At 35.7% G+C, this 25,465-nt stretch overlaps 2 protein-coding genes across 2 annotated transcripts; one reads left to right on the top strand and one right to left on the bottom strand.

Annotated features, from left to right (window-relative positions):
• The first annotated feature begins 206 nt into the window (after positions 1-206).
• On the top strand, positions 207-1,943 carry LOC141641711 (uncharacterized). The gene has a single exon (XM_074450363.1). It carries the CDS (start codon positions 207-209, stop codon positions 1,941-1,943), a length of 1,737 nt encoding a protein of 578 aa, XP_074306464.1.
• An 11,401-nt stretch (positions 1,944-13,344) lies between these two features.
• On the bottom strand, positions 13,345-15,268 carry LOC141643498 (plant UBX domain-containing protein 2). The gene has a single exon (XM_074452683.1). The coding sequence runs from the start codon at positions 14,958-14,960 to the stop codon at positions 13,485-13,487; it is 1,476 nt and encodes a 491-aa protein (XP_074308784.1). The 5' UTR covers positions 14,961-15,268; the 3' UTR covers positions 13,345-13,484.
• Between the last annotated feature and the right edge of the window lie 10,197 nt (positions 15,269-25,465).

Below are 25,465 nucleotides of genomic sequence, written 5' to 3'. Positions count from 1 at the left end.
ATGATGATCCACTTTACCTTTCTTCTTCTGATCAGCCTTTTTCACATCTGGTTTCACCACTGTTTGATGGGAACGACTTTCTGGGTTGGAAACAAGATGTTTTAATGGCTCTTGCTTCTAAAAACAAAGATTGCTTTATTGATGGGACACTGCCATAACCACCCAAGACTGACAAGAAATATCATCAGTGGGTTCGTTGTGATCTGATGGTGATGAAGTGGATTCTTAACTCCTTGGACAAGTCTATTCGTGATAATCTTAAGTATGTCAGGTCTGCTGCAGAGTTATGGGGTGAGTTGCTTGAGCACTATGGTCAAGCCAATGCCATTGAAGTATATCAGCTGAGGAAAGATCTTGATGCTGTAAGTCAGGCTAATCTATCTCTGGTTGAATATTACAATAAATTGAAGAATTACTGGGAAACCTTAAATAGTTTAGACCCAATTCCTCAATGTTCTTGTGGCAAGATTTCTCTGTGTACTTGTACCCTTATGAAGAGAGTTATTACTCGTGAAAATAATTCAAGATTGATTCAGTTCCTCATGGGTCTCAATAGTGGTTATGATCATGTTAGGACTCAAGTTTTGTCCATGGATCCTTTACCCACCATTAATAGAGCCTTAGGATTGTTACAAAAGATTGAAAAGCAAAAACAAGTTGTTGAGTCTGTTGAGGTTTTAGCTGAAACATCTGCATATGCTGCGTACAAGCCTGCTGAGTCTCATCAAACTGATAAGAAATCAAAGAAACATTGTAGTCACTGTAATATGAATAATCACAATTTAGATGAGTGTTTCTGGGTTACTGGTTGTGCATACTGTGGGAAGCCTGGGCATAAGATTGAGAAATGCTATAGACTTGTGGGTTTTCCTTCTGATAAAGGTACCAAGACTTCTAATAAGTATTCTAAAGCCAAGCCAAAGACCTTTGATGGCAAGAAAGGTTTCAAGAAATCTGCAAACAATGTTAATGTTATGGAAGAAGAAGTTCCTGTTTCTGATAATCCCTTAGCAACTGGATCATCCCATGCCAGCAGTTCTCAAGGGTTTTTTGTTGATCCTGATGTCATGAATGGTTTGGTCTCCTCTGTTGTTGATCAAGTCCTCAAGAGAATCAATGATAACGTGACTTCTTTGTCAACATCCAACTTTGCAAGTATACTTCCTATCTCTCATGCTAATGTTGTGCATCATAGTTTTTTATTGCATGATTGGATCATTGACACTGGTGCGTCTGGCCACATGACCTTTAATTTTGCATTATTACACAATGTTAGAGTCTTACCCAAGCCACTATCCATAGGATTACCAGATGGCACTGTCAAATATGTGACCAAGATAGGTGATGTTTGTTTAACTGATGATATTGTTCTACTTAATGTTCTGTTCGTACCAGATTTTAAACAAAACTTGTTGTCTATTAGTAAATTGATTGACAATAACAAATTATGTGTTGTGTTTTCTACTGCTGCTTGTGAATTTCAGGACCTTTCAACTAAGAAAGTTATAGCTACTGGACAAAGGATAGGGGACCTCTACAGATTTCAAAATTTTAATACACAAGCACTAGTTGATAAAGTGGTTTCTTTAGTTTCAAAAGTTTTTGAGTGTCATAGTTGTTCAGATAATAAACATGGTTTCCATTCTGTAAATAGCAGTACAAGCAGCATTTCTGCAGCACTATTACATGCTAGGCTAGGTCATATGGGCTATGATAAGCTCAAGTTTGTAAATACTAATAATGGGATAATAAAAGAGAATTTGCCTTGTGAGATTTGTGTTTTGTCTAAGCATCATCAGTTTCCTTTTCCTATTAGTTCTTCTAAAGCTTCTTATGTTTTTGAATTGTTGCATATGGATGTATGGGGACCATATAATACTCCCACTGTCACAGGCGCCAAATATTTTCTTATTATTTTGGATGATTTTTCCAGAAACACATGAATTGTCCTTTTCCAAACAAAAGACCAAGTTTTTAAATTAATTAAATATTTCTTTGCCTATCTTGTTACTCAATTTCAGGCCAAATTAAAGATCATAAGATGATAATGGCTCTGAGTTTCTTTACCATGTCTGTAGTGATTTATTTAAAACTATGGGTTTGTTGCATCAGACTAGTGTGGTAGGGAGGCCCCAGCAAAATGGGAGGGTTGAACGTAAGCATAGGCACCTCCTTGGGACTGCTAGGACTCTTAAGATACAATCTGATTTGCCAATAAAATTCTGGGGGGATTGCTTGCTCACTGCTACACATTTGATTAATATGATGCCCTCTTCTGTTATTAACTGGCAAACATCTTACAAAATGATCTTTGGGAAAGACCCACCCTATGAAACACTTAGAGTTTTTGGCTGTTGTTGCTATACAACAATGCCTCCCACATACACTGATAAGCTAGGGACTAGAGCCAGGAAATGTGTTTTTCTTGGCTACCCTCATCAACAAAAAGGATACAGATTATATGACATACAGTCAAGGAAAATTTTTGTTAATGATGTCTTGTTTAGAGAGGACATTTTTCCCTTTCAACAACAGTCATCCAATAATACACCCAATCATTTATTGGTTAATCCAGCATCTTCCACTGTGTTGGTACCACAAACTCAAAACAATATTATTATGCCAAATATTAATGATACAACATCACCTGAAAATATTATGAACACAAATGATAATGAGCATTCTTTAAACACCAGTCCAAACAATAATATTTCAAGTAGTACTAGTACAAATACTGGACAGACTCAATCTGGTCCTCTTCGACATTCTCCAGCCAAGATTAGAAGGTCTTCTAGGCCTAGACAGCTCTCTGTTCATCTTCAGCCATATCATTGTCCTGTCAAGCTGCCAAGTTCTACTCCTGCAAGCTCCAATACTGCAATCCAGTTTGAAGAACTTCCATGATTTCTCTACAAATTATGTTGCTTCTTTGGCAACAACCATGAGTCATGATGAGCCATATACTTTCAAACAAGCCAGTCTTGATAACAACTGGGTTCAGGCTATGGAAAAAGAGATAAAAGCATTAGAGGACAATCACACATGGGAAGTCATGAATTTACCAACTGGTAAACAGCCAATTGGTTCCAAGTGGATTTTCAAGATCAAGTACAAGCCAGATGGCAGCATTGAAAGGTATAAGGCAAGATTAATTGCCAAAGGATATAACCAGATCAAAGACAAAGATTACACAGACACTTTTTCACCAGTGGCTAAGTTTACCATTGTCAGAGCATTACTTACTATTGCAGCAGCAAATAATTGGCAATTGCATCAGTTGGATATAAATAACGCGTTTCTCCATGGTTTTTTGGAGGAAGAGGTTTACATGACACCTCCTGAGGGGTATTCAGTCAAGCCTGGTCAGGTGTGCAAGCTCAAAAGATCGTTGTATGGGCTAAAGCAAGCAAGTAGACAATGGAAGAAGGAATTCAGTAAGTATTTGGTCAGCATTGGCTTTCAACAGTCCATAAATGATTATTCATTGTTCACCAGGTATAATGAGCACAGCAAGTCTTTCATTGTGGCTTTAGTTTATGTGGATGATGTGCTCCTGACTGGCACAAGTGACCATGAGATAAATCAGATTAAGAAGGGTTTGGACAACAAGTTTTCTATCAAGGACTTGGGTTACATGAGGTATTTTTTGGGTCTAGAAGTATCAAGGAATGACAAAGGTATTATGATCAACCAGCGAAAGTACATCTTAGATATTCTTAGGGACATGGATATGGAGGATTGCAAGCCATCATCTTTTCCCATGGTCAGGGGATTAAAGATGTCCATTGATGAAGGGGAATTACTAGAACAACCAGAAGTTTACAGAAGGCTCATTGGCAGATTGCTATATTTAAATTCCTCTAGGCCTGATTTGTCATATTCAGTTCAGCATTTGAGCCATTTTATAAGTACACCAAGGGCACCTCATCTACAGGCTGTCATACATGTCCTAAGGTATTTAAAGGGAACTATCAACACATGCCTCTTCTACAGTGCATCATCAGATTTAAATCTCACAGCATTTAGTGATGCAGATTGAGGTCAGTGTGCCTTCACATGTAAGTCATTGAGTGGCTATTGCATATTTTTTGGGTAGCTCCCTAATATCATGGAAGACTAAGAAGCAGCGCACGGTCAGCAAAAGTTCAGCAGAGTCTGAATATAGGAGTCTTTCTTATACAGCCTCAGAGATGGTCTGGTTAGATAACATACTGTAGGACTTAAGAGTTACTGTCCCAACACCAATCACCTTGTTCTGTGATAACAAGGCAGCTGAACATCTTACTCAGAACCCAGTGTTCCATGAGAGAACGAAACATCTGAGTATAGATTGTCATTACGTGAGAGAAAAACAGTTAGATGGCTTTCTACTGACCAAGCATGTCAGATCAGGCTTACAAGTTGCAGATATAATGACCAAAGCTTTGGGGTCTGATCAACATCATTTCCTAGCAACCAAGCTTAGTTTAGTCTTCTCTGCTAAATCAAGCTTGAGGGGGGAATGTTAGACAGACGGTTATTAACTAACCAAGCAAAGAGTTAGTTACAGAATCACTAACTGAATTAGTTAGTTAGTTAGACTTTTGGTTAGAAGTTGTAAACTAGAGTTAGCTTAGAATAGGTCGGTGTATGCTCGTGTATATATACTGACTTAGTCCGCCAAATATAACTTACTTTTATATGATCAATAATATACACACTTTTATTCATACAATCTCTTCAATCATGTTCTTCATATAATCATCAGTTTAATAGTAAGCTCGACACAACCTGAAGATCTGAGCTGAACTAAATTAAACTTAACTAGTTTTAAATCCGTGAAATTCACGAGATTACAATTTAATTTGTTTATAAATAACATGTTAGTATAAATTTCAAAAATTAGTAGTTATGATTTATACAAACAATCATTGGAAAAGTAATAACAACGAATTAGGGTTGGGTATGTGTTATATAATATTTGTTGTTTAAATTTAATACTATAGTTATAACTTATGAGTTTAAGAAAATACCCCCTATTAAATATTATATTATAATCCGTACAATTTATTTAAAATATACTACTTGTCATGAATGATATGTGGGAATGGTTATTGCATCAGTCCATTTAAACCTGTCAAAGCTTGACCCGATCCGTAAATCCAATTTGACCCGTAACTTGACCCAATCTATGCAGATCGACCCGGTTTTTCAGGGTCTAGGACCCGTAAATCTTGACCGTAAACAAATTTTAAAATCAATTTTATATAACTTTTATATCATTTAATAATAAAATAACTTTATTTTTATAATATTTTGATATAATTACGATATGTAATTAATATAATTATATTATTAAAATTAAATATGATTTACTTTTAAAAGGCATGTTTTTTTGCTGAAAATGGTGAAATAAACGACGTTATAAACTTTTATTTGACCCGTATTCTGATCCTGACCTAACCCAAGACCCGGTATATATTTGACCCGGCCGGTATCTGACTCAACCCGTATTCTGACCCGCCCGTTTGATAGGTCTATAAGTCCATTTCTTGTTCATTTTGTCTATTTAATCTTTTTTAATAACGTATTTTTTTTAAAGTTATTACGTGTTTTATTATTATACCTTGATCTATGTTACTCGGACTCGTTTGCACGTATCGGACATGACACGGAGTCAGAGTATCGGATACGACTATTTTCTGCTAAGTTTTAAGTTTTTGGGTCTAAAATGAATAGTCTATCCTAAGTGTTGTGCCATATCCGAAAAAATACGTATCGGATGCGCTATACGACAACTAAGTGAAGCGTCAGAGTAACATAGACCTTGCTACATCAAACTATTCTAGAAATATAAAAATTCTTATGAAAAAAAATAGAAGTACAAACGGTCTATTATTTTTTTTAATTCCATATGTAACTATATTATTTTTTAAGTTACAAATTTTTTAGTAACTCTATTATCTTTTAAGTATAACGTAGTTATTTTATGATTCCATTTGAAAAGACGATTCTACAGTTGAATTACGCATGAAATACTATTAGTTTTACGTAAAAAAAATTCCCATTAACAAATCAAATGATAATATTAGTTTTGCTAATTATTATCCCAATTTGAACTTTTTAAACCGTGAAATTCACAGATCTATTTTGACATATGATATATACAAATGTTTTGAAAAAAGAAAATTAGTTGAACTTTAATTAGTTGATTAAGGGAAAAAAGAAAATTAATTAAATAAGGGAATTAAAAATTATAAAAGAAAGAGATCAATATCTTTAAACCTCCGTCTTTTGTCTGTCATTTCGTTGAGTCCATCATCTCATCACACATTCACATATCCTCCTTATTCCCTTCAGCCATTCTTAGTCACCCTTCCTTCACCATTTCACCATGACTATAATACCGAACGAACCCGTCATCTTTCCAACCAAATTGGGGCGTTAGGTTGGGCCGGATAGTAGGCGGTCATCAGACGATGGTGGATGATTGTAGGTTGTACTATACATGTCAATAAGTGATTGTAGAAGGGTTATGGGTCATCTGCGGGTCATTATGGTTGACGGTGGTCACAGGAAGCTGTTGGTTAATAATTGGCGGTGGTGGTAGTCGCCGCTAATGGATTAGAGATGGTCGCCTCAGCGTAGTAGCAGTAGTAGTAGTAGTAGTAATAGTAGTGATGGTTGTCATCGATAGGGTGGTTGTATATGGTCTGTGTTGGTCGTCGATTGTTGGTTTGTAGTTGTGACGATGGTGTTCGTTAACTATTGGTAGTCGGTTGGCATAATTAATGGAGAAAATATTATATTGCCATATATAATCACGTTTATTTTCCGTTTTGATATTTAGGGGCTAGAAATTTGCCACGTCATTGAAGCTTGAAATATAGACTGCCATGTGTCAATGGACTTGGAAGATTAATATATAGATTGATTGATGGAGCTACAGGTGATAGTGAGGTCCAACTATTATATTTATTCTTATTACGCTCATTCACTCGCATGCCATTGGGCTTGAAAAGTGGCTAGTGCACAGGCTTCCCCAAACATGTGCTGAAATTACCATCTCAACTAAAATTTTAAGGTAATGGTTAAAGTGCAAATATTATATTTATTCTTATTAGAAAGAAGAGTTAATTTGTGAAAAAATAAGCTAAACTGAACTGAATAAAAATAAATTAAACTGAATTGAATTAAGCGGAATTAAAATAAGCCTGAAATTAAGTTAGAAAGATAAACATAACAGCAACTCTCCTATAGGACCGTCCTATAGCATAGGACTGGCCCAATAAGAGAATAGCTCACACTTAATAGTTAATTATATTTGCATTTTAATTTTTTTTTTGATAACTCAATATCTTAGGATGAACTCGGACATATTTAAATGTGCAAGTTATCAAAATATAATACTCCCTCCGACCCAGACGAAAGGTAACATGGTGAAAAATGGGTTATTTAAGAAAAGAGGTAAAAAGGAGGGGCAAAGATGGAAAGATTGGTGAGTGGGCCACATGGGTAGTGGGTATTATTAAATGGGTTTAGGTGAGTTAAATAAGGAGTTAGTGGGTGGGTCACATGATGGCATTTGTGTAAATATGAGAAGGGTATAAGGATTATATTGTCCAAAAATATGCCATTTATAGTATGTTACCTTTGGTATGGTTCGTCCATTTTGGGTAACTGTTACCTTTGGTCTGGGTCGGAGGGAGTATTAAGTTATTAAAATAAAATATTTTTCTACAAATATATTAATTATTTTAGTTGGGCGTTTTGTAAATGGGCTGGTCTTATTCATAAAATGGTCCTATAGAATAATTTGTGTAAACATAATACTTCGTACATGCCATTGGGATTATTTTTCTTGTTTGTGCACCATAGTCCACCAACTTTCGGAAAATGTGTACTAATACTTTTTCAAACTACATGCGTATCAATTGTAAAAAGGTTTGTCAGTATTGTCTACTGTGTACACAGAAGATTGTTGGTCTTACGCAAAAATAATGCAGATTTTATTCGCACAATATACTCCGTATATAAAAATAATTGTAAAAAGGTTTGTCAGTATTGTCTACTGTGTACAATTAAAAATATTACTCTGGTACGCTGAACTTGTAAATAACGTGTTTCCTGCCTTCATAGAAAAAATATACTCCGTAACTAGGTAGCACCAAAACGGATACGGCACTGACACGACACGGACATGTGACACGGCATCCCATGAAATTTAGGACACGGGACACGTCATTTAAATTTAATAAAATATACCCCCTCCAATTCGCTATAATGTTCCCTCTTTCCCGAAACGGATTATTCAAGTGATGTTCCCTTTCCTTTTTTGGTAACTTTTACTCTTATTTTATTCATCCATCTCTCCTATTACCAAACCCCGCACAACTCTTTTATTCTTATTTTATTACTTTCCTTAATGTTTTGGCCCCACAACTCCTTATTTAACTCCTAATAATTCATCTCTCTCTTCTATCAACAAACCACACATTTGTCCTTTATTCATTTTTCTTAAGTATTGTGCCCATCTCAAAGGGGATCATTGTGTATGATGAATTGGAGGGAGTATATTTTATAGTTATGTATGTGTGATTTTATTTTTGGAAAATGTATTGAATATTAAATTTAAATAAGTGAAGGTAAAATTTACGTTAATTATAACTCATTCTCATTTCCAAAACCAAAAACCAACTTATAATCAATCAATTTCGACATCTCATTACTAGTCTAAAGAACATCATTTGTCTCCAATTCAACTTATTTCTCGACCAAATTCAACCATATAACAATTCTCGCCATTTACCTTAAATTCAACTTGATTCCGTTTGGAGGTGTGTCCAAATACCATGGACACGGCTCAAAATACCATGGACACGTGTCGGACATGTGCCCAAATAAAAGATGAAAGTTAGACACGGTTTTACAAGTGTCCGACACGTTTTGACGAGTGTCGTGTCAAACACGGGTGTCTGACACGGGAACGCCGTTTAGGAGGAGTGTCCATGCAACCTAGCTCCGTACTACACCTCTACAGGTGATTATGGGCCGGGTTGGGCCAAGTTTGGGCCGGATTGAAGGTCTAAATATAGCCCGAGCGTGCAGACCAGGCCAAATTTATTGGGGTGCTTTATCGGCCCATGCAGGCGAATATGGGCTTTTTTGGGTCAAATGACTTATTTCTACGAAAGATTTGTGCTTTATTAAGGTCTAAACACGCCAAGTACATTTTTCTATTTAACCCTTATTTTCGAGTCGTGTCTCCAAATTTTTGGTTTGTTTGTCGTTCATACAAAATCAGTGTACGTTTAAACATAAATTTAGAAGACATCGGAGTAATATACTAAGGGTCTGTTTGGATAGGGGGATTTGGAGGGAAAGAGAGGGGAGGGAAAGGAAGGGATGATAAATTCTTTGTTTGGTTAGCAAAATGGAGGTGGAGGGATTTTGAGGGGAACGAAATTGAATCCCTCCACTTCCCCCTTCCAAGCCAAATTATTTCCTCTCCAACAAAGGCAAGATTTGGAGGGAAAATGACCTCCTCCATTCTCCCTCCCCTTCCCTTTCATCCCTTTCTCTTCCCTCCTTCTCCCTCCCCTCCCTTTCCCTCCAATTTTGCTATCCAAACACACCCTAAGTGATGCGTTGTGTACTTGTGGGCATCGGTGGTGTAACTGGTGTAATGTCTGCTTCACAAATCACAGTCTAAGACATGCCATACAAACTTTATTCAACTGGTAATTACATACCACTTTTGCATGTAAATAAGTACAAAATCCGATTTAGATGGTGTCAGTAAGTCGGGCCGGGCCAACCATACGGCCCACACATCACCCAAAATGTGAAGCGGGCCTTTTTTGGGCAGGCCTGAGAGCCATATTGGGCCTAATTAGAAGGCCCAATCCCCTCGCTTGAGCCGTTTGATCCACTCTACACCACTCCAGCTTTTTAGTTTGAACGTGTCGGCTATCTCTACCTCTATGGGTTCGTTCGATTGTAGGTTGGGAATAAATGTACTTTTATGCTATAGTTTTTACCTGAAAGTACTCTCTTTATTCCAATTAATTTTGTATATTTGATTAAAATATTCAAAAAATGTATAGAAATGATTGAATAGGGTAAACTATAATTTTACCTACTCCATATTAACGAAGTGGTTTTTGTTATATATATATATATATATATATATATATATATATATATATATATATATATATATATATATATATATATATATATATATATATATATATATATATATACTCCCTCCTATTCTCTATTTTCTTCCCTATTTCCTAAAACGGATTATTCAGGTTTTCTTCCCCTTTCCTTTTTTGGAAACTTTTAATCTTATTTTATTCATTCCTCTCTCCTATCACCAAACCCCACCCAACTCACAATTTCTTATTTAATTCATAATTATTCATTTCTCTCTCCTATCATCAAACCCCACCCAACTCACAATTCCTTATTTTATTCATTCCTCTCTCTTATCACCAAACCCCACCCAATTCACAATTCATATTTTATTCTCTTCCTTAAATATTGTGCCCCATCCAAAGGGGAAGAAAAAGAAGAATAGGAGGGAGTATATATATATATATATATATATATATAAAACTGGGTTGAAACGCTGTGGATGCGCCACGTGTCCTATATAGCCTTAATGACAATCATTAATTACAGCTAATTATTCAATATGATCATGATAAATGCTGTATAAATCTCAGCAAAATATTAATTATAGTTTAATAAATTTATTATAAAATTACATAAAAAAATTACGGTAATTTGACTCTAAATTTAGTAAAAAAAAAAATTGATAAAAATTTTAAAATGTAAATAGTTACGTTCATTGCGAAAAATGCTTTCAATTGAGTATAATTTTGATTATATTTATTGAAATATTTTGATATTTTACATTTACGTAAAAATTGTTTTTGTGAAAGTTATAAAACTTAGACCATTAAATCCGGTAAGAAAAGTATATTTTTGGGATAGTCATTGTATTTATTAAAAATAGAACTTAAAGAAAACTAATAAGATACAAGTTTTTATAGTGTGACAATGAAAAAAATTATATTGCGAGAAATTGAATACATGTGAGATTTTGATAGGTTTAAATAGTGTGATAAGGAGTATGTATGTACACAGTAACACATTGATCGCGGGTATATTTAAATAATCAAAATAAAAGTAATGATTATTAAGTAATATAGTATTATAAACGCCATGAAAAAGTAGAAAACACGTTACATTTTTCTTTAATATCTTCAATTAAATATGTATGCGTCAACTCCGTCAAGTATAAAATATTGATTATGACTAAATAAATACTCCATCCGTCTAGGTCAATTGTTGTTCTTTGATTTTGGCACAAAGACCAAGGAAAGAGGAGAGGACCGATAACTAAATGACAAGTGGAACAAATTGAATGAGAATGATCAAATTACTCATCAAGTTCATTCTTAAAATAGAAAGGACAACAAATGACTGAGACACCCCAAAATGGAAAAGGACAACAAATGACCGGGATAGAGGGAGTATTACTTTTAGTTAAATATTTTATATGTTATCTTTTAAATACTTTGAAGTTAAAACTAAAAAAAATATTTGAGAAAGTACATAAGTTGAGTTTGGACGCTATATGTTTGATACATAAATATCACACATTATACATAAAAAAAATATAAATTATATAAAATTATATTCACATCATTTTGAACAAATATTAACTGGTTCGGGACATAATGTATCGTTAAATAATATAATGTGAGAGCTCAATGTTCATCATTGCGTTATTCAAGTTTAATTAGGTTCACTAATAAATGGCAATTTTTGTAAAATGAAAAAAATAGACAAGGACAATATGGTAATTTCACAACTAAAAAACTTACTGAAAATGGAAAGGGGGAATAAAATCCACAAATACTATCTTACAACCAGTTGTATAGTAGCATTGTACAACCGCCTCAAAGTTGTTGAGCTCTCACACAAAGTTGTTGAGCTCTCACACAAAGTTGTTGAGCTATTTGACTAAGTTATTAAGCTTAATAATTATTCTGTTAAGTTCAATAATTTTGCACCATAACTCGATAATTTTGTTAATAGAACTCGACAACTTTATAATAAAGCTCAACTACATTAAATAGGTTGTATATACAACCAGTTGTATTAACTGAAGAAAATCCGACTAGCTTCGAAAATGAAAGAGGGAAGAAATAAGCGACTAGGAGGGAGTATGATATTAGATAAGTAACAAATTTATTTATAAAACATTTATCATGCATAATTAATTATCACTTATTAGTTTTAATATTTAAAATTGTATGTATTTTATTTTAAAACATTGAAGTTAAACCTAAAAAAAATTGAGAAAAATTAATTTATTTTTATTTCTAAGTAAAAATATTAAAGATCATATATGAATTATATTATTTTTCTTCAATTAAAATAATAAAATTTTAAAACAGGCCGCGCGAAGCGCGGGATACTATCTAGTATGTATAAATTCTAATTTTATGGGAATGTTTAATTATTTAGGTCATGTGTTTTTCTGGGTGAAATTAGGCAAACTGGACTAAACCGAATTGTACTCCCTTCATCCCAAATTTCTATTTACCTATTTCATTTCACGATGTTTATTCATTTGCTTACTTTTTTTATTGAAAAAAATTTTTATGGGTAATTTAATCCTCTAATTATATTTTTGTCCACTTGTCATCCATTCACTAGATACACAAGATAACCCCTCATCTCCATGCTCTTTGTGCCAAAATCATACTCCCTCCGTACCACACCAAAGGTAACGTAGGGAAAAATGGAGTATTTAAGAAAAAGTGGAAAAAGTAAGGGTAAAGAGGGAATAAATAGGTGGGTATGTAATTGGGTGTTTAATTGTGAATTGGTAGGTGGGGTATGTAATGGCATTTTGTGTAAATATCAAATGGTTATAAGGATAAGTTGGTAATGTTGTGGGCCAAATAAGGAATATTACCTTTGGTATGGTACGTTCGTTTATAGTAAGTGTTACCTTTGGTGTGGTACGAAGGGAGTAGATAAATTTGACCAATCTATGTCCTATGTGGCTATGTGTATCAAACTAGAAAACGAGTCCACAAATGAACAATGGAATACGGTTTCACATTTTCCCAAAAACTCGGCAAACGCTAGTCAAAAAGTGGTACAGACGGAGTAATACCTTAAACACAAATTATAGATTAAGACCGTCTTACAATGAGATACTATAAGACGACCCTTAAATTAGTTAAATACTCTTTTATTACTAACAATAAATGAGTATTTTTTATACTCTATATAAAAAGACCGTCTTAATTATTCTAACTTAAGACAACATACGAATTACCAAACCTGTACAACATAGAGTATATTGATAACAAAAAAGTTGTAAAGTTAACAAAGTTCACACATTCGACATAACATCTATTCCATTATATATCAATTTCACAATTATCAAAAACAAAATAATCTGTAAAAGCGAGTTAGGAAGTGTTAATACCAAGTGGTTCACTTATTTCAAGTAACTCATTTGTAAGTCCAGTGAATACCATAGAATCAGTCTCAATAGGCTTGAACTTGACCAAAGCAGACGGGATCAAATCCTCTTCCTCGAGTGTTGATCCCCTTTCCCCGGGTTTAGGAAAACACGGGATTACACGTCGCTTTACTGGTATAGGATGGATCAACTCAAACTCCAAGCCCTGTTGTTTTAGAGCTGAGCTCACAAACTCATAGAGAGCACTAGTCGGCTCCCTAGGCGAGAAGACACCTTGAAGAACCACCCCATCAGGAAACTGAACTCTAATGATAGTCCTTGTGTATCTCTTTCTCGCAGCTTGAGCTTGCTTTTCCTTCAAGGATTTAGGAATCAAAAGCTGAGAATCGGCCATCTTCTTCTTCCTCATCTCGGCTTCTCTTCTCACCTCTTCAAGAGACAGCTTATAGAATGAATCTGGTAACTCAATTCTTGCTGCAACACTTTCAGAAACCGAAAAGAACACCTTAATTTGACGATCAATAATCTCGGGTTCCCTCTTCTTAACCTTCTCCGGCTCAACCTCAACCTTCGGGCCCACATTTTTGCCTTGCCCTAGTAATCTTATAGTCTCTTTGATCACCAAAACACCCTCTTCCGAAGGCGTGTCCATCACTGCCCACATTTCATCTCCCTCTTCTTTAAGTTCAAACCCAACAAATTCTAATAACTCAATGCCTCCGACTACATCACCAACCGCCTCCCTTATCTTAGGATTACCCATTCTAATCCTGCGAAACTTTTGATTCTCTGGATCCTTAACAACATTACCAAACAATCTCAAAACAACGTCAACAGACCCTTCCGATGGATTCCCTGATAGATACACGCCCACACACGATTCCACCTCATTCTTCGACTCACTCTCAACTTCAAAACCACCCTCTGACCCCACACCTTCCGCGTCACCCACATTCTTGCCCGTATCAACAATACAAGTTTCAATATGCACCGACACCTCCTCCTCCGAACCAAACCCACAGTTACAAACCGGACACTCAAACACATTAAGCGAAAACCCATTCTTATTCCTCTTTCCAGTCGTGATCAAAGACCCATACGGATCAAACCCATCCGCAACAGGCCGAGTCTGGCTAGAATCCAAACTGGTAACCGGTTTCGCACTCGAAACATTCACATTCTGACCCTCAACTGAATTCCCAGCCATTGAAGACCCAGAAACGCCCGAAACGGGTGCTTTTTGGGATAAAGGTTTTGAATTTGACGACGAATTAACAGAATTTAAATTTGGATTTGGATTTGGATTTGGATTTCTATGTGGATTAACATATTGCCCAGATGATGATGATGATGATGAACCTAAAACCCTACCCGGGCCCTTAAATTTACCAGAAGAAGAGGTATTCAATTGATTATTAACTTTTTTCATGAACCCTTTAAATTTATCCTTCATATCACCCATTTTAATCGGATTATTATCAAATCAATTGGAAAATCAAATCGAAAGAACTTTATGTAAATCTGTAAGAGAGGAATGAGATAAACGAACCTGAAGATTATAGATTAGATGGGTAAGTGTACGCGTTGTTATAGCGGGTAAAGTAGTCTTTGTAGATCCAGCTTGTTAAATGCGCTAAGGAATTGGAATGTTGCTTCCTTGAAATTTCGTTGTTGTAAGGAATGACTTCTAGATGATCGAGAAACTGGAATCGATTGACTTTGTTTCTTGTTTGGGGGAATTTTGTGAATTTTTGCGATTGAAGTATTTTAGGGTGCGCGGATTGGCTAATTACGGAGTACGGGAGGTCCCAATTGGGTCCCTCGGGTCGGGTCATATCGAGTAGTGTCAACTGTCAAGTCAGTAATGGGTTTGGGTCGATTACAGTTCATGTCGGGTCATCTTCGGCTCGGGTCATCAACAGGTGGCAAGTCAGGGGTTATTAGCGGTCAATATCGGGTCAGGTTATCAGCATATATTTTATGTACTTAGTTTTTGACAGGTAATTTTATGTTAAAACAATGTGTATGTACATTAACTGTTGTTTTACGGTCAATATCGGGTCAGGTTATCTAAGGGTGAACAAAAATATACGATACGGTTTTATAATACGGATACGATACGGTATACGGTTTGAGTTATACGGATTTCCGTATATACGAAAAGAAAATCCGTATATACGATACGGTTTTATAAAAACCGTACCGTATCCAGGTGTAACACCTCCATACTCCAAGTACCTTACCATGACCACTTAAGGCATGGAAGTGCTACCATCTCGGTTACCCGAGGCAATGATAATCATAAGACAATAAAGAAACGTACTTTAAAAGTAAATGTAATTTAAGTGATTACATGTCTCAAACCAAAACTGTCAAATGAACCAAAACTGTCAACTAATAAAACGGATCACCACAGTTTTTAAAACAATTAAACGGGGTCAGTACTAATTACACGATACGCAGCCTGGAAACCTTCCCAGGAGGTCACCCATCCTAAGACTACTCCTAGCCAAGCACGCTTAACTGTGAAGTTCTTTTGCATGGATGACCATAAAACAAAGTGCACTTTGTTGATATGAGTAGTACTTCCAATCCCTTTAAACACTAGTCATTTAAGCCTATCACTAGACCTCTTCAATTAACGTGGGGTGTTACAGGTAATATGTTGTAATGCGAGTTTTGATCTAGTATTAAGCGTGGTCAAACATCTGGATCAAGCTTGGCTAGGAACTCGGAACCGGCCTTGGATAGAGGGCAGGTCAACAGTGGCCAGGCTAAGCCTGATGGAGGTGGCCTTGGAATCGGTCCAGCCCGACTCGAGGCAGGTCTGGATTTGTTCGACCCGGGTCCAACCCAAGGTCACACAAGCCGGGTAAAAATCGACCCGAAGGACAGGGCGAGTCCGGGCGGATAGGGTCAGCTCTAATGTTTGACCAAGGCGGTTTAGTATATATGGTGTTGGGTTAGCTAGGCTAAGATTTATAAAATTATACAGACCTGAGGTCGTGTTGTGTTCGTGTCAATTTTACATGAGTTCATTATCTAAACATGACCCATTTATTTACATAAATACTTCTATGTCATTTGTCTCAACCCTTACCCGATTCATTTAATTTTTCAACAACCCAACCTGTCATGTTTAACTCATTTAATTTATTCTTTAAGTCGATTCATTTCAACCTATTTTACCTGTTTAATTACTTAATCTAACTAAGCTTTAATAAAATGGTGAATAATAATTATTACTTTCGAGCACGTTGGTCAGATACTTAGATTATCAGGTTAACTAAGCAAAATTATAACTTTTTTAATAAATAGCCATTCGTCGGTTCGTATTAAAAGACATCAACTCTAACCTGACCAATTAAAGCTTCATGCAACCCAATTACAAGATGCGTTGTAATGTCTTGACTCTTGACCCTTTTCTCGTTAACTTCGTGTCGAGTTTATGTGTCGTGTTTTCGGACCTAGTCAATAATTGCCAGCTTGCCACCTCTACTTACAGACTTTAACGAGATAAAAGATAAATGAGTTATACAAGTTACGTTGGTTTACATGGAAATAAAATCGACTAGGTTAGAATTGAGAAGTTGACATATTTAAATGGAAAATCTATGTAGTTGCGTTAGGTTCAATATAGATGTACCGCAAAATTTATTGTACAACCGTCATATATATATATATATATATAGAGGCGGGATCTCGTGAGTTGGGGTCTTATGGTGAGTTGTGAGTTGGGGAAATCAAGGGCTGAGATTAAAAGAAATCAAGGACTGAGATTAAATGATAAATTAGAAAAAAAAAGAAGGAAAAATCGAAAAATACAAAAGCGCTGAAACATGAAAACAGAAACCTCATTCTAACGATATTCTCTCTCTCTCTCTCTCTCTCTACATCTCTCTACAAATCAAAAACAGAGAAAACTCAAAAATCAGAACGCCGACTATACAAAACTCATAAAAAACCTAATAAGATTACACAAATTCGTTGATTTTTAGCTGCAATCGAATTACAGCTAATCTAAATTCGTTGATTTTTAGTGTATTCAATCGTATTTTCGAAATTAATATACAATTCGTGAAATTCGTTGATTTTAATTGAATTGAATACTTGATTTTACTGTTTTCAGGTGTAAAAAGATGGACAACGAGATTAATAACAATGTTAGCGAAGAAATCAACTCGACAGTAAATATGGAAACAGGTAATACTTATTGATTCTTATCTCTTTATCCGCCATTGTTTATAAATCAATTATTGATTTCTATGTGTTTCTCAGCTGTTATTCTGATATTATTGTACTGTCACGCTTGTATTAGAGTAGAAAAAGAGAACTGTTATTCTGATATTAATGTACTATTATTAGCCTGAGTGTTTATAAATCAATTATTGATTTTTATGTGTTTCTCAGCTGTTATTCTGATATTATTGTACTGTGTGGCTTGTATTAGAGTAGAAAAAGAGAACTGTTATTCTGATATTAATGTACTATTATTAGCCTGAGTGTTTATAAATCAATTATTGATTTCTATGTGTTTTTCAAATTTATTCCGATATTATTATCTTTATCGGCTTGTATTAGAGTAGAAAAAGAGAACTCGTTATTCGATATTAATGTACTATTATTGTAACAAAGACAACATGATTATATTATTCGATCATTATTGTGATATTATTGTAATATTATCGTGCTATTATTGTGCAGTAGCATGAAAATATATGCCTTGCAAAAGAGTAACATAATAAATACAGTATTATCTGTATGTAATAAAGTAGAATCAGAGTACTGTTATTCTGATATTACTGTACTATTATTGAAAAAGTAGAGAAACGTGATGATATTATTGTACTGTTATTTTTGATATTATGCTACTATTGTTGTGATATTATTGTGCTGTAGCGTGAAAATATACGACTGATAAGAGAGTGGCATAAGATAAGCACATTTAGTGTTATTGTGATGTTATTGATTGCCGTCTGTTTCCCAAATTTCTTTGTTATCATACTTTATTATTGTCACATTACTCGCAATTTTGATGTCTCCCCCATGCTACAAGTTATTGTGATGTTATTGTGATTTTGTTGTCCACTGACTGTCCTCATTATATTAATTTACTGTCGCAGATCTTTCTACTGTGTCTATTGTTGAAGACAATGCAGTCTTAACTATTGGAGATTCTTCTAATAACAATATATACACCAGCCCAACCTGTTCAAATGAAGAAAACGATGAGTTTGTTCCAACTCTTCATTACAGCAGTACACCCGGGGGGACTAAGCAGTGGGTAAGGACTGTTGAGAGTGATTTCACGCCTAAACGAGGCATGTTCTTTCTTACCTTGGACGATGCGAAGACAGTTCTACAAAGATATATGCATCGGCTTGGATTTGATGTGAGAAGGTACACAAATGCGCAATATAAGGGGGCGTCAACGTCAAATCACCGGTCCGTAATGCATGGGGGTATAGGGATATGAAAAGAAATCATGCGACTTGAAGCAACAAATCACGAAGTCGGTAATTTGAGTACGATAGATAACAAAGACCGACGAATTAGACAAACCAAAGAAGCATGCTCGACAAGGTGTGGTCGCAAGGCGCACATGAGGTTGAGAACCCGTGAAAAAAGCAGACGACAGACCGGGCCGGGTATATTGTGGATGTCTTTGTAGACGTTCACAATCACTCTCTTTACTCTGTCAAAAACAGGAGTTCCGAAGCTCTCAAGGGACGTCCATGACTACATTAAGAGGACCATTATTGATCATACTAAGCTCAACATAGGTCCAACATTGAGCTTCAGAATTCTCAAGGAATACTCAAATGGTTATCAGAATATCGGTGCCTCTTTGCTAGACTTCAAAAACTTCAAACGAAATATCAAGTGTTACATTGGGGATAACGATGCTAAAATGTTCATTGGGCATTTCAAAATGCTGGCTGAAACAAAGGGGTTCTATTTTGCTTATGATCAGGATGAGAACAAATGCTTGACGAATGTTATTTGGGCTGATAAGGAAGGGATAAACAACTACAAGTTATATGGAGACACGATCTCGTTTGACCCTACTTATGGGACAAAAAAATATTTCATGGTGTTTACTCCCTTCACCGGAGTAGACCACAACAAAAAAAACGGTAACTTTTGCAGCTGGGTTACTTGACTTCGAGAGTCAGCATTCATTTGAGTGGATTTTTAAAAAATTCCTCGAAGCAATGGGGCATCAGCAACCTCAATGTGTAATTACGGACCGTGCTCGAATTAAAAAGCCTGCCCAAATGTCTTCAACCATTCTGTCCACAAGTACTGCATGTGGCATATCATGCAGAAAATGCCTGAGAAAGTGGGAAGGGCAATCTGCAATGATACGGAATTTATGACCGACATAAATGTCGTTGTGTGGGATGTCGACCTCGAGCCAGACGAATTTGAACAGAACTGGAAAACTGTTATTGAAGCCCATGGTATGGAAAGCAACCGGTGGTTGAAGTATGTCTTTGCAATCAGACAAAAGTGGATACCGGCATACTTTCAGGATCTGCCTCTAGGTTGTTTGTTGGGAACAACCCAGAGATCCGAAAGTTCAAACAACTATTTCAAGCGGTTTGAAAGCCATTTTGGAACCCTCGTCGAGTTCTGGATGAGGTATAATTCCGCAATAGAGCCGCAAAGGCATACACAAAGGAGGATGGATAATGCCAATGAGCATAGTATGCTCGAGAAAGTAGGGCCGATGAAGGTAGAGATGCATGCCTCACTTGTCTACACCCATCCTATCTTTGCGGACTTTCAGAATGAAGTCAAACATGTCATATGCAGCATGGGGGTCGGGGGTTTGACAACAGTAGGGGCAGTGGAGTACCATGACGTTCGTGATGGACTGAAGCACAGGAGCTTCCGAGTTGAATTTAACACCAAAACTAACGAGAGCAAATGTGCATGTAAGCTGTTTGAGAGGCATGGCATTGTCTGTCGCCATATACTGTGGGTGTGGAATGGTAGGCAGGTCCACAGGATACCTGACCCTTATGTCCCTGCTCGATGGACAAAGAAATCCTACAGCGCTTGTCCGAAATGAAAATGGAAAGGTGATAGAAGAGATTGATGAAGGCGACATCAAGAACGCCGAGATGTCAAAGGTTTGGTCCGAGATTTATGCAATCGTCGGGGTGATGGACAGTTATGCTACGGTTAAACATATGAAGCAACGCATAAAATCCTGACACGCTTCAGGGAGAACATCACAGACCAATCGAACAAGACTAAAAACCAGTGAAATCGAGGCTCTTCTAGGCATCACACTTCAAATGATATTGACCTTCGACCGCCAAACAAGGCCAAGAATAAGGGCAGTGGCAAAAGATTAAGGTACTCCAAAGAAAAGGCTAAGACCAAGCAACAAAAGAGGAAGCGAAGATGCGGTAATCGCAAGAAGTGGGTGAACCACAACAAAAGAACTTGTAATCTTCCATTTGCTAAAAGTCCCCTTCGATGACGATGATGAAGAAGAATCGAAACTCAAGAGGTATGAATCTGGACTAATACTCTCCTATTATTCTAATGTTATCCTCTTATTCTACTTTTATTCCCCTATTATTCCCGTGTTACTACTGCTATTCTCAATATTGTTGTGTTATTCTACTACTATTCTGCTATTAATGTGTTGTTATTTTTTAATAGAAAACGGATATTCTTTGTGGAAATGGATAGTGTTCTGCAAATACAATGAGAGTAGCTGCTAAATTTAGTCTACTGTTATTCTACTATTAATGTGGTGTTATTCTACTGCTATTAATGTTATTCCACTGCTATTCTGCTATTAATGTAGCTTCTAAATACTAAGCAAAAATTGCAGCAATATAAATCAGATGCATGAACTAACAAAAATTGCAGGAATATGTTATCCTTTTATTCTACTTTATTCCCCTATTATTCCCGTGTTACTCTACTATTCTGCTTTCTTTGTTGTGTTATTCTACTGCTATTCTGCTATTAATGTGTTGTTATTTTTGAATAGAAAATGGATATTCTTTGTGGAAATGGATAGTGTTCTGCAATAACAAAGAGTAGCCGCTATATTTAGTCTATTGTTATTCTGATATTAATGTGTTGTTATTCTACTGCTATTAATGTTATTCTACTGCTATTCTGCTATTAATGTAGCTGCTAAATACTAAGCACACATTACAGGAATATGAATCAGATGCATGAACTAACAAAGACAAAAGAGACGCAAAAAACAGCGGCTACGATGAAGACCTCGCCTAAAAATGTCAAAGACTTTTACTATTTGTCATTGTTTAAATTACATTTTAACCTAAAATGTATCTTCTAGATAATAAAGTGAGACATACATTATATGAGAATTAAATACTAGTTACTTTAATTTTTTTGGTTAATATTATTTGATTGTTCTTTCACAAACCACCCACAAAAATAAAACTGCAATTACACACTACAACAATAGTTGAATAATAACAGATTAGTAATATTTATAAAAATCAGTTCCACTTTTCAGTTTTTATTAAAAACAGTTACCTAACCTAATCTAATGTAATTACAGGAAAACTGTTTATATTCCCCAAGCCCCTATAAATACTGCTATTGCGTGGTTTTTTTTAAAAAAACACACACACACACTGAATAAGCACAGAAAAACTGTTTGTATTCCAGGAAAAACTCTGCATCTCCTCTGCAAAAGGTAATTTCTTATCTTTTTTTTTGTTGGTAGACAGGTAATTTCTTATCTTTCTATACTTGATTACAGAAAAACTGTTTCTATTCCCCAAGCCCCTATAAATACTGCTACTTCGAGTAAAAAAACAAACACACACACTGAAAAAGTCCATTCCAAAAAAAAACTTTATCTCCTCTGTAAAAAGGTAATTTCTTATCTTTTTATTCTCTATTTTTCTATGATGTTTATTTTTCTTATCTGTCACACTATACTCTATGCTGCAGAAAAGGTAATTCTCTTTCTTCTGCTTTGGTTTGTTTTTAATTTGGTTGAAATATTTTAAACATTTTTTTATAATGCAAAACGTTTCATACTTCCAATGCTGCAGGATGAGTGACGTAACTGACGATAGCCGAAGGTCCCCGACAAGGCAGGAAATCGATGAAGCCAAACGGACGATAGAGTCCCTCACGATAGAGTTGATCGACACAAGGACAAATTTAGAGGCAGCAGAAACCCGTGAAGAGGCCTTAATAAGAGAGGTCGGCAGTGTAAAGGCACAGTTGAAGGTTGTTGAACTTCAAAATGAACGTATGCGTAGACAGTTGAAGGAAAAGAAAAATAGGAACTACACGGAAGCCGACATGGACAATCAATTCATTGCTGGTGTGAATGCTCTGAGGAAGTATTACACTCGAAGCCGATATTTCAATCTCTCGGCCATTGGACACCATTAAAGCCATGGAACTTATGGAATCATACAAAAACCCTTTTGAGAATGAGTCGGTGGAAGTTGAGAGCACTGTCCAAGGACCGGCGCGCAGGCGTCAGAGAATAGAATAAAGATATAAAAATCTAACAATGATGGTCCAGGGCTGCTACTTTTAAATATGTTTAAAATATTTATTGCTTTAAAAATAATGGCTTTAATATTTTAGAACGTTAATGTTTATTATGTAAGTACTATCTTTAAGTGCTATTTACTACTATTTTTAAGTAATGTTGGAATAACAGAAGTCTTTGCCAGAATAATAGTGCAATAACAAAGATAATAACTAGCGCTAATTATGCGAGAATAATACTGCAAATAACAAATGAGAATAATGGTAGAATAACAATGTAATAAAAGCAGTCTAAACCACTGCTTTTACACTTGACTAAATTTACACTTGAATAAAAATGAATAGTTTTAACAAAATAATGTTGGACTAACAGTGGAATAACAGCAGAATAAACTACTTGTTATGCGGAATAATAGTGCAAAAACAGAAGAATAACGGTGCAATAACAATAGAATCACAGTTGAGAAAAAACAGCCATTAACAGTTGAATAGAAAATGCATATTCTTCGTGGAAATTGGATAGTGTTTGTAAACCTTAATTAAACTAGTGGAATAACAACAGAATAAGTGTAGACTAATAGTACAATAACAGCAGAGTAGCTGCTTATTATGCAGAGTAATACTGCAATACCAGCAGAATAATGGTAGAATAACACTGGCAAAAACGCAGTCTAAACCACTGCTTTTACACTTGACTAAATTTACACTTGAATAGAAATGGATAGTGTTTCTAGAAAACAAAGGTAATAAGAAAGCTTAATTAGACTAAAATAACTGTAGACTAATTGTGCAATAACAGCACAACAAACTGCTCATTATCCCGAATAATAGCGAGAATAACAAAGGGGATTAGAGTAAAAATGGATGGTGTTTGAAAAAAGTACAAGTAATATGAAAACTCAATTAAATTAGAGTACACACTGGAATAACACTAGAGTAATACGGGAATAACAACACAATAAACTAGTAATTATACAGAATAACAGTGCAATAACAGCACACTAATAGTTTAACAACACAGTTTACACTAACTTAGTCTGACTTCCCTGGATACACAACATTCAAAGGTACTGCATTCATGATGATGCCTGACTCTTCACTACCAGCAGATGATTGGGGTTGCACTTCAGGGGGCACTTCTGGCAACTTGTTCCTTGCTGCCGCCAAACCCAACGTCTTCGGCCTTTCAGTCTCACAAGCCGTCAATTTGTCAAGAACTACTTGCCTATGAAGATTAATATCCGCCAAGATCAGGGAAGCCGACATTTCAACACAGAAGCTTCGACGAGCAATCTTGTTGTGAAGATTGCACTCAAACACGCTTCCACCATATTCCGCCATCGTGTACAGCAAGAAACACCCCGACTCCGAATTCAGCAGTTCCTTCTTTTTCCATTTAAAAGGCACATCAACGATTTCGAAATTACGGCAATCTTCAGACTTCAGAACATTATGGCCCTCCATAAAAACACGCATATAGTTTGCCATAATCTCGACCAATCTTCTGTAATCGGCTATTTGCTTGGAATCGTGAGTCATGTTGTCCAAAATATCAATCGATTCATTCAAAAAGTTGATGCAGAAACAAGAGTAGTGATCATTGTACAGAATCGGCACAAACACAAGATCGGAGTTCGACGACATCTTCCATTGCAGAATCGAAAAACACATTCCGAATGCCAACAAACTTCTTACCCGGACCGTCAAGAGGACTTGAGGAATCAAAGTTCTCTAAGAGTGAATAAAGAGGATCCTTCAAAACAGAAAGCATAAACAACCAAAAATAGTGCACAAGTGTTAACTTTATATCAATACTTGTGAGTCAATCTGTAGGTAATAACGCAAAATAGCAAAGGAAAAAACAAAATACCATATGACGAACTCCGAAAAACATTGAGCTTGGTTCTGAGCGTTCCTCAAACTCCAACGAATTCAAAAGAACCGACCAAACATCAACTACTCTTGTTGTCATCATAGCAGCTGCATCTACAATGGAAACAATATCCCCCTTGTCCAAAAACACGCCGACCTCGTCGTTGTACAAACACTAACATCTCCCCGCATTCACAAAAAATAACATATGATGAGAACAAAGTGGGATTACAAAGTGGTATAACAAAGAGAATAATAGTTCAATAACAGAACAATAACAAATAAATAATAGTGGTATAACAAAGAATAACAAAACGGGATTGACAAAGTGGGATTACAAAGTGGACTAACAAATGGAATAATAGTGGTATAACAAAGAGAATAACAGATCAATAACAACGAGAATAACAATAGGACCTAACAAAGTGAAATTAGACGACTCGCTAGGTTGACAAAATAACAAAGATAATAACAGCAGATTAACAATGTTAGACTAACAAAGGGAAAATAGAAAGACTAACTCGAACAGAACACCACAATCAAAGAAATGAAAATTGACACATACTCTTCTTTCAA

The sequence above is a fragment of the Silene latifolia genome, chromosome 2, assembly GCF_048544455.1.
Source record: "Silene latifolia isolate original U9 population chromosome 2, ASM4854445v1, whole genome shotgun sequence".
NCBI classification, from domain to species: Eukaryota; Viridiplantae; Streptophyta; class Magnoliopsida; order Caryophyllales; family Caryophyllaceae; genus Silene; species Silene latifolia.
The sequence above is the reverse complement of the archived record's forward strand: the minus strand, read 5'-3'. Positions and strand labels throughout refer to the sequence as shown.

Coding starts and splice junctions, on each gene's coding strand:
- LOC141641711 (XM_074450363.1), top strand. CDS start 207: ATGGTGATGAAGTGGATTCTTAACTCCTTGGACAAGTCTATTCGTGAT.
- LOC141643498 (XM_074452683.1), bottom strand. CDS start 14,960: ATGGGTGATATGAAGGATAAATTTAAAGGGTTCATGAAAAAAGTTAAT.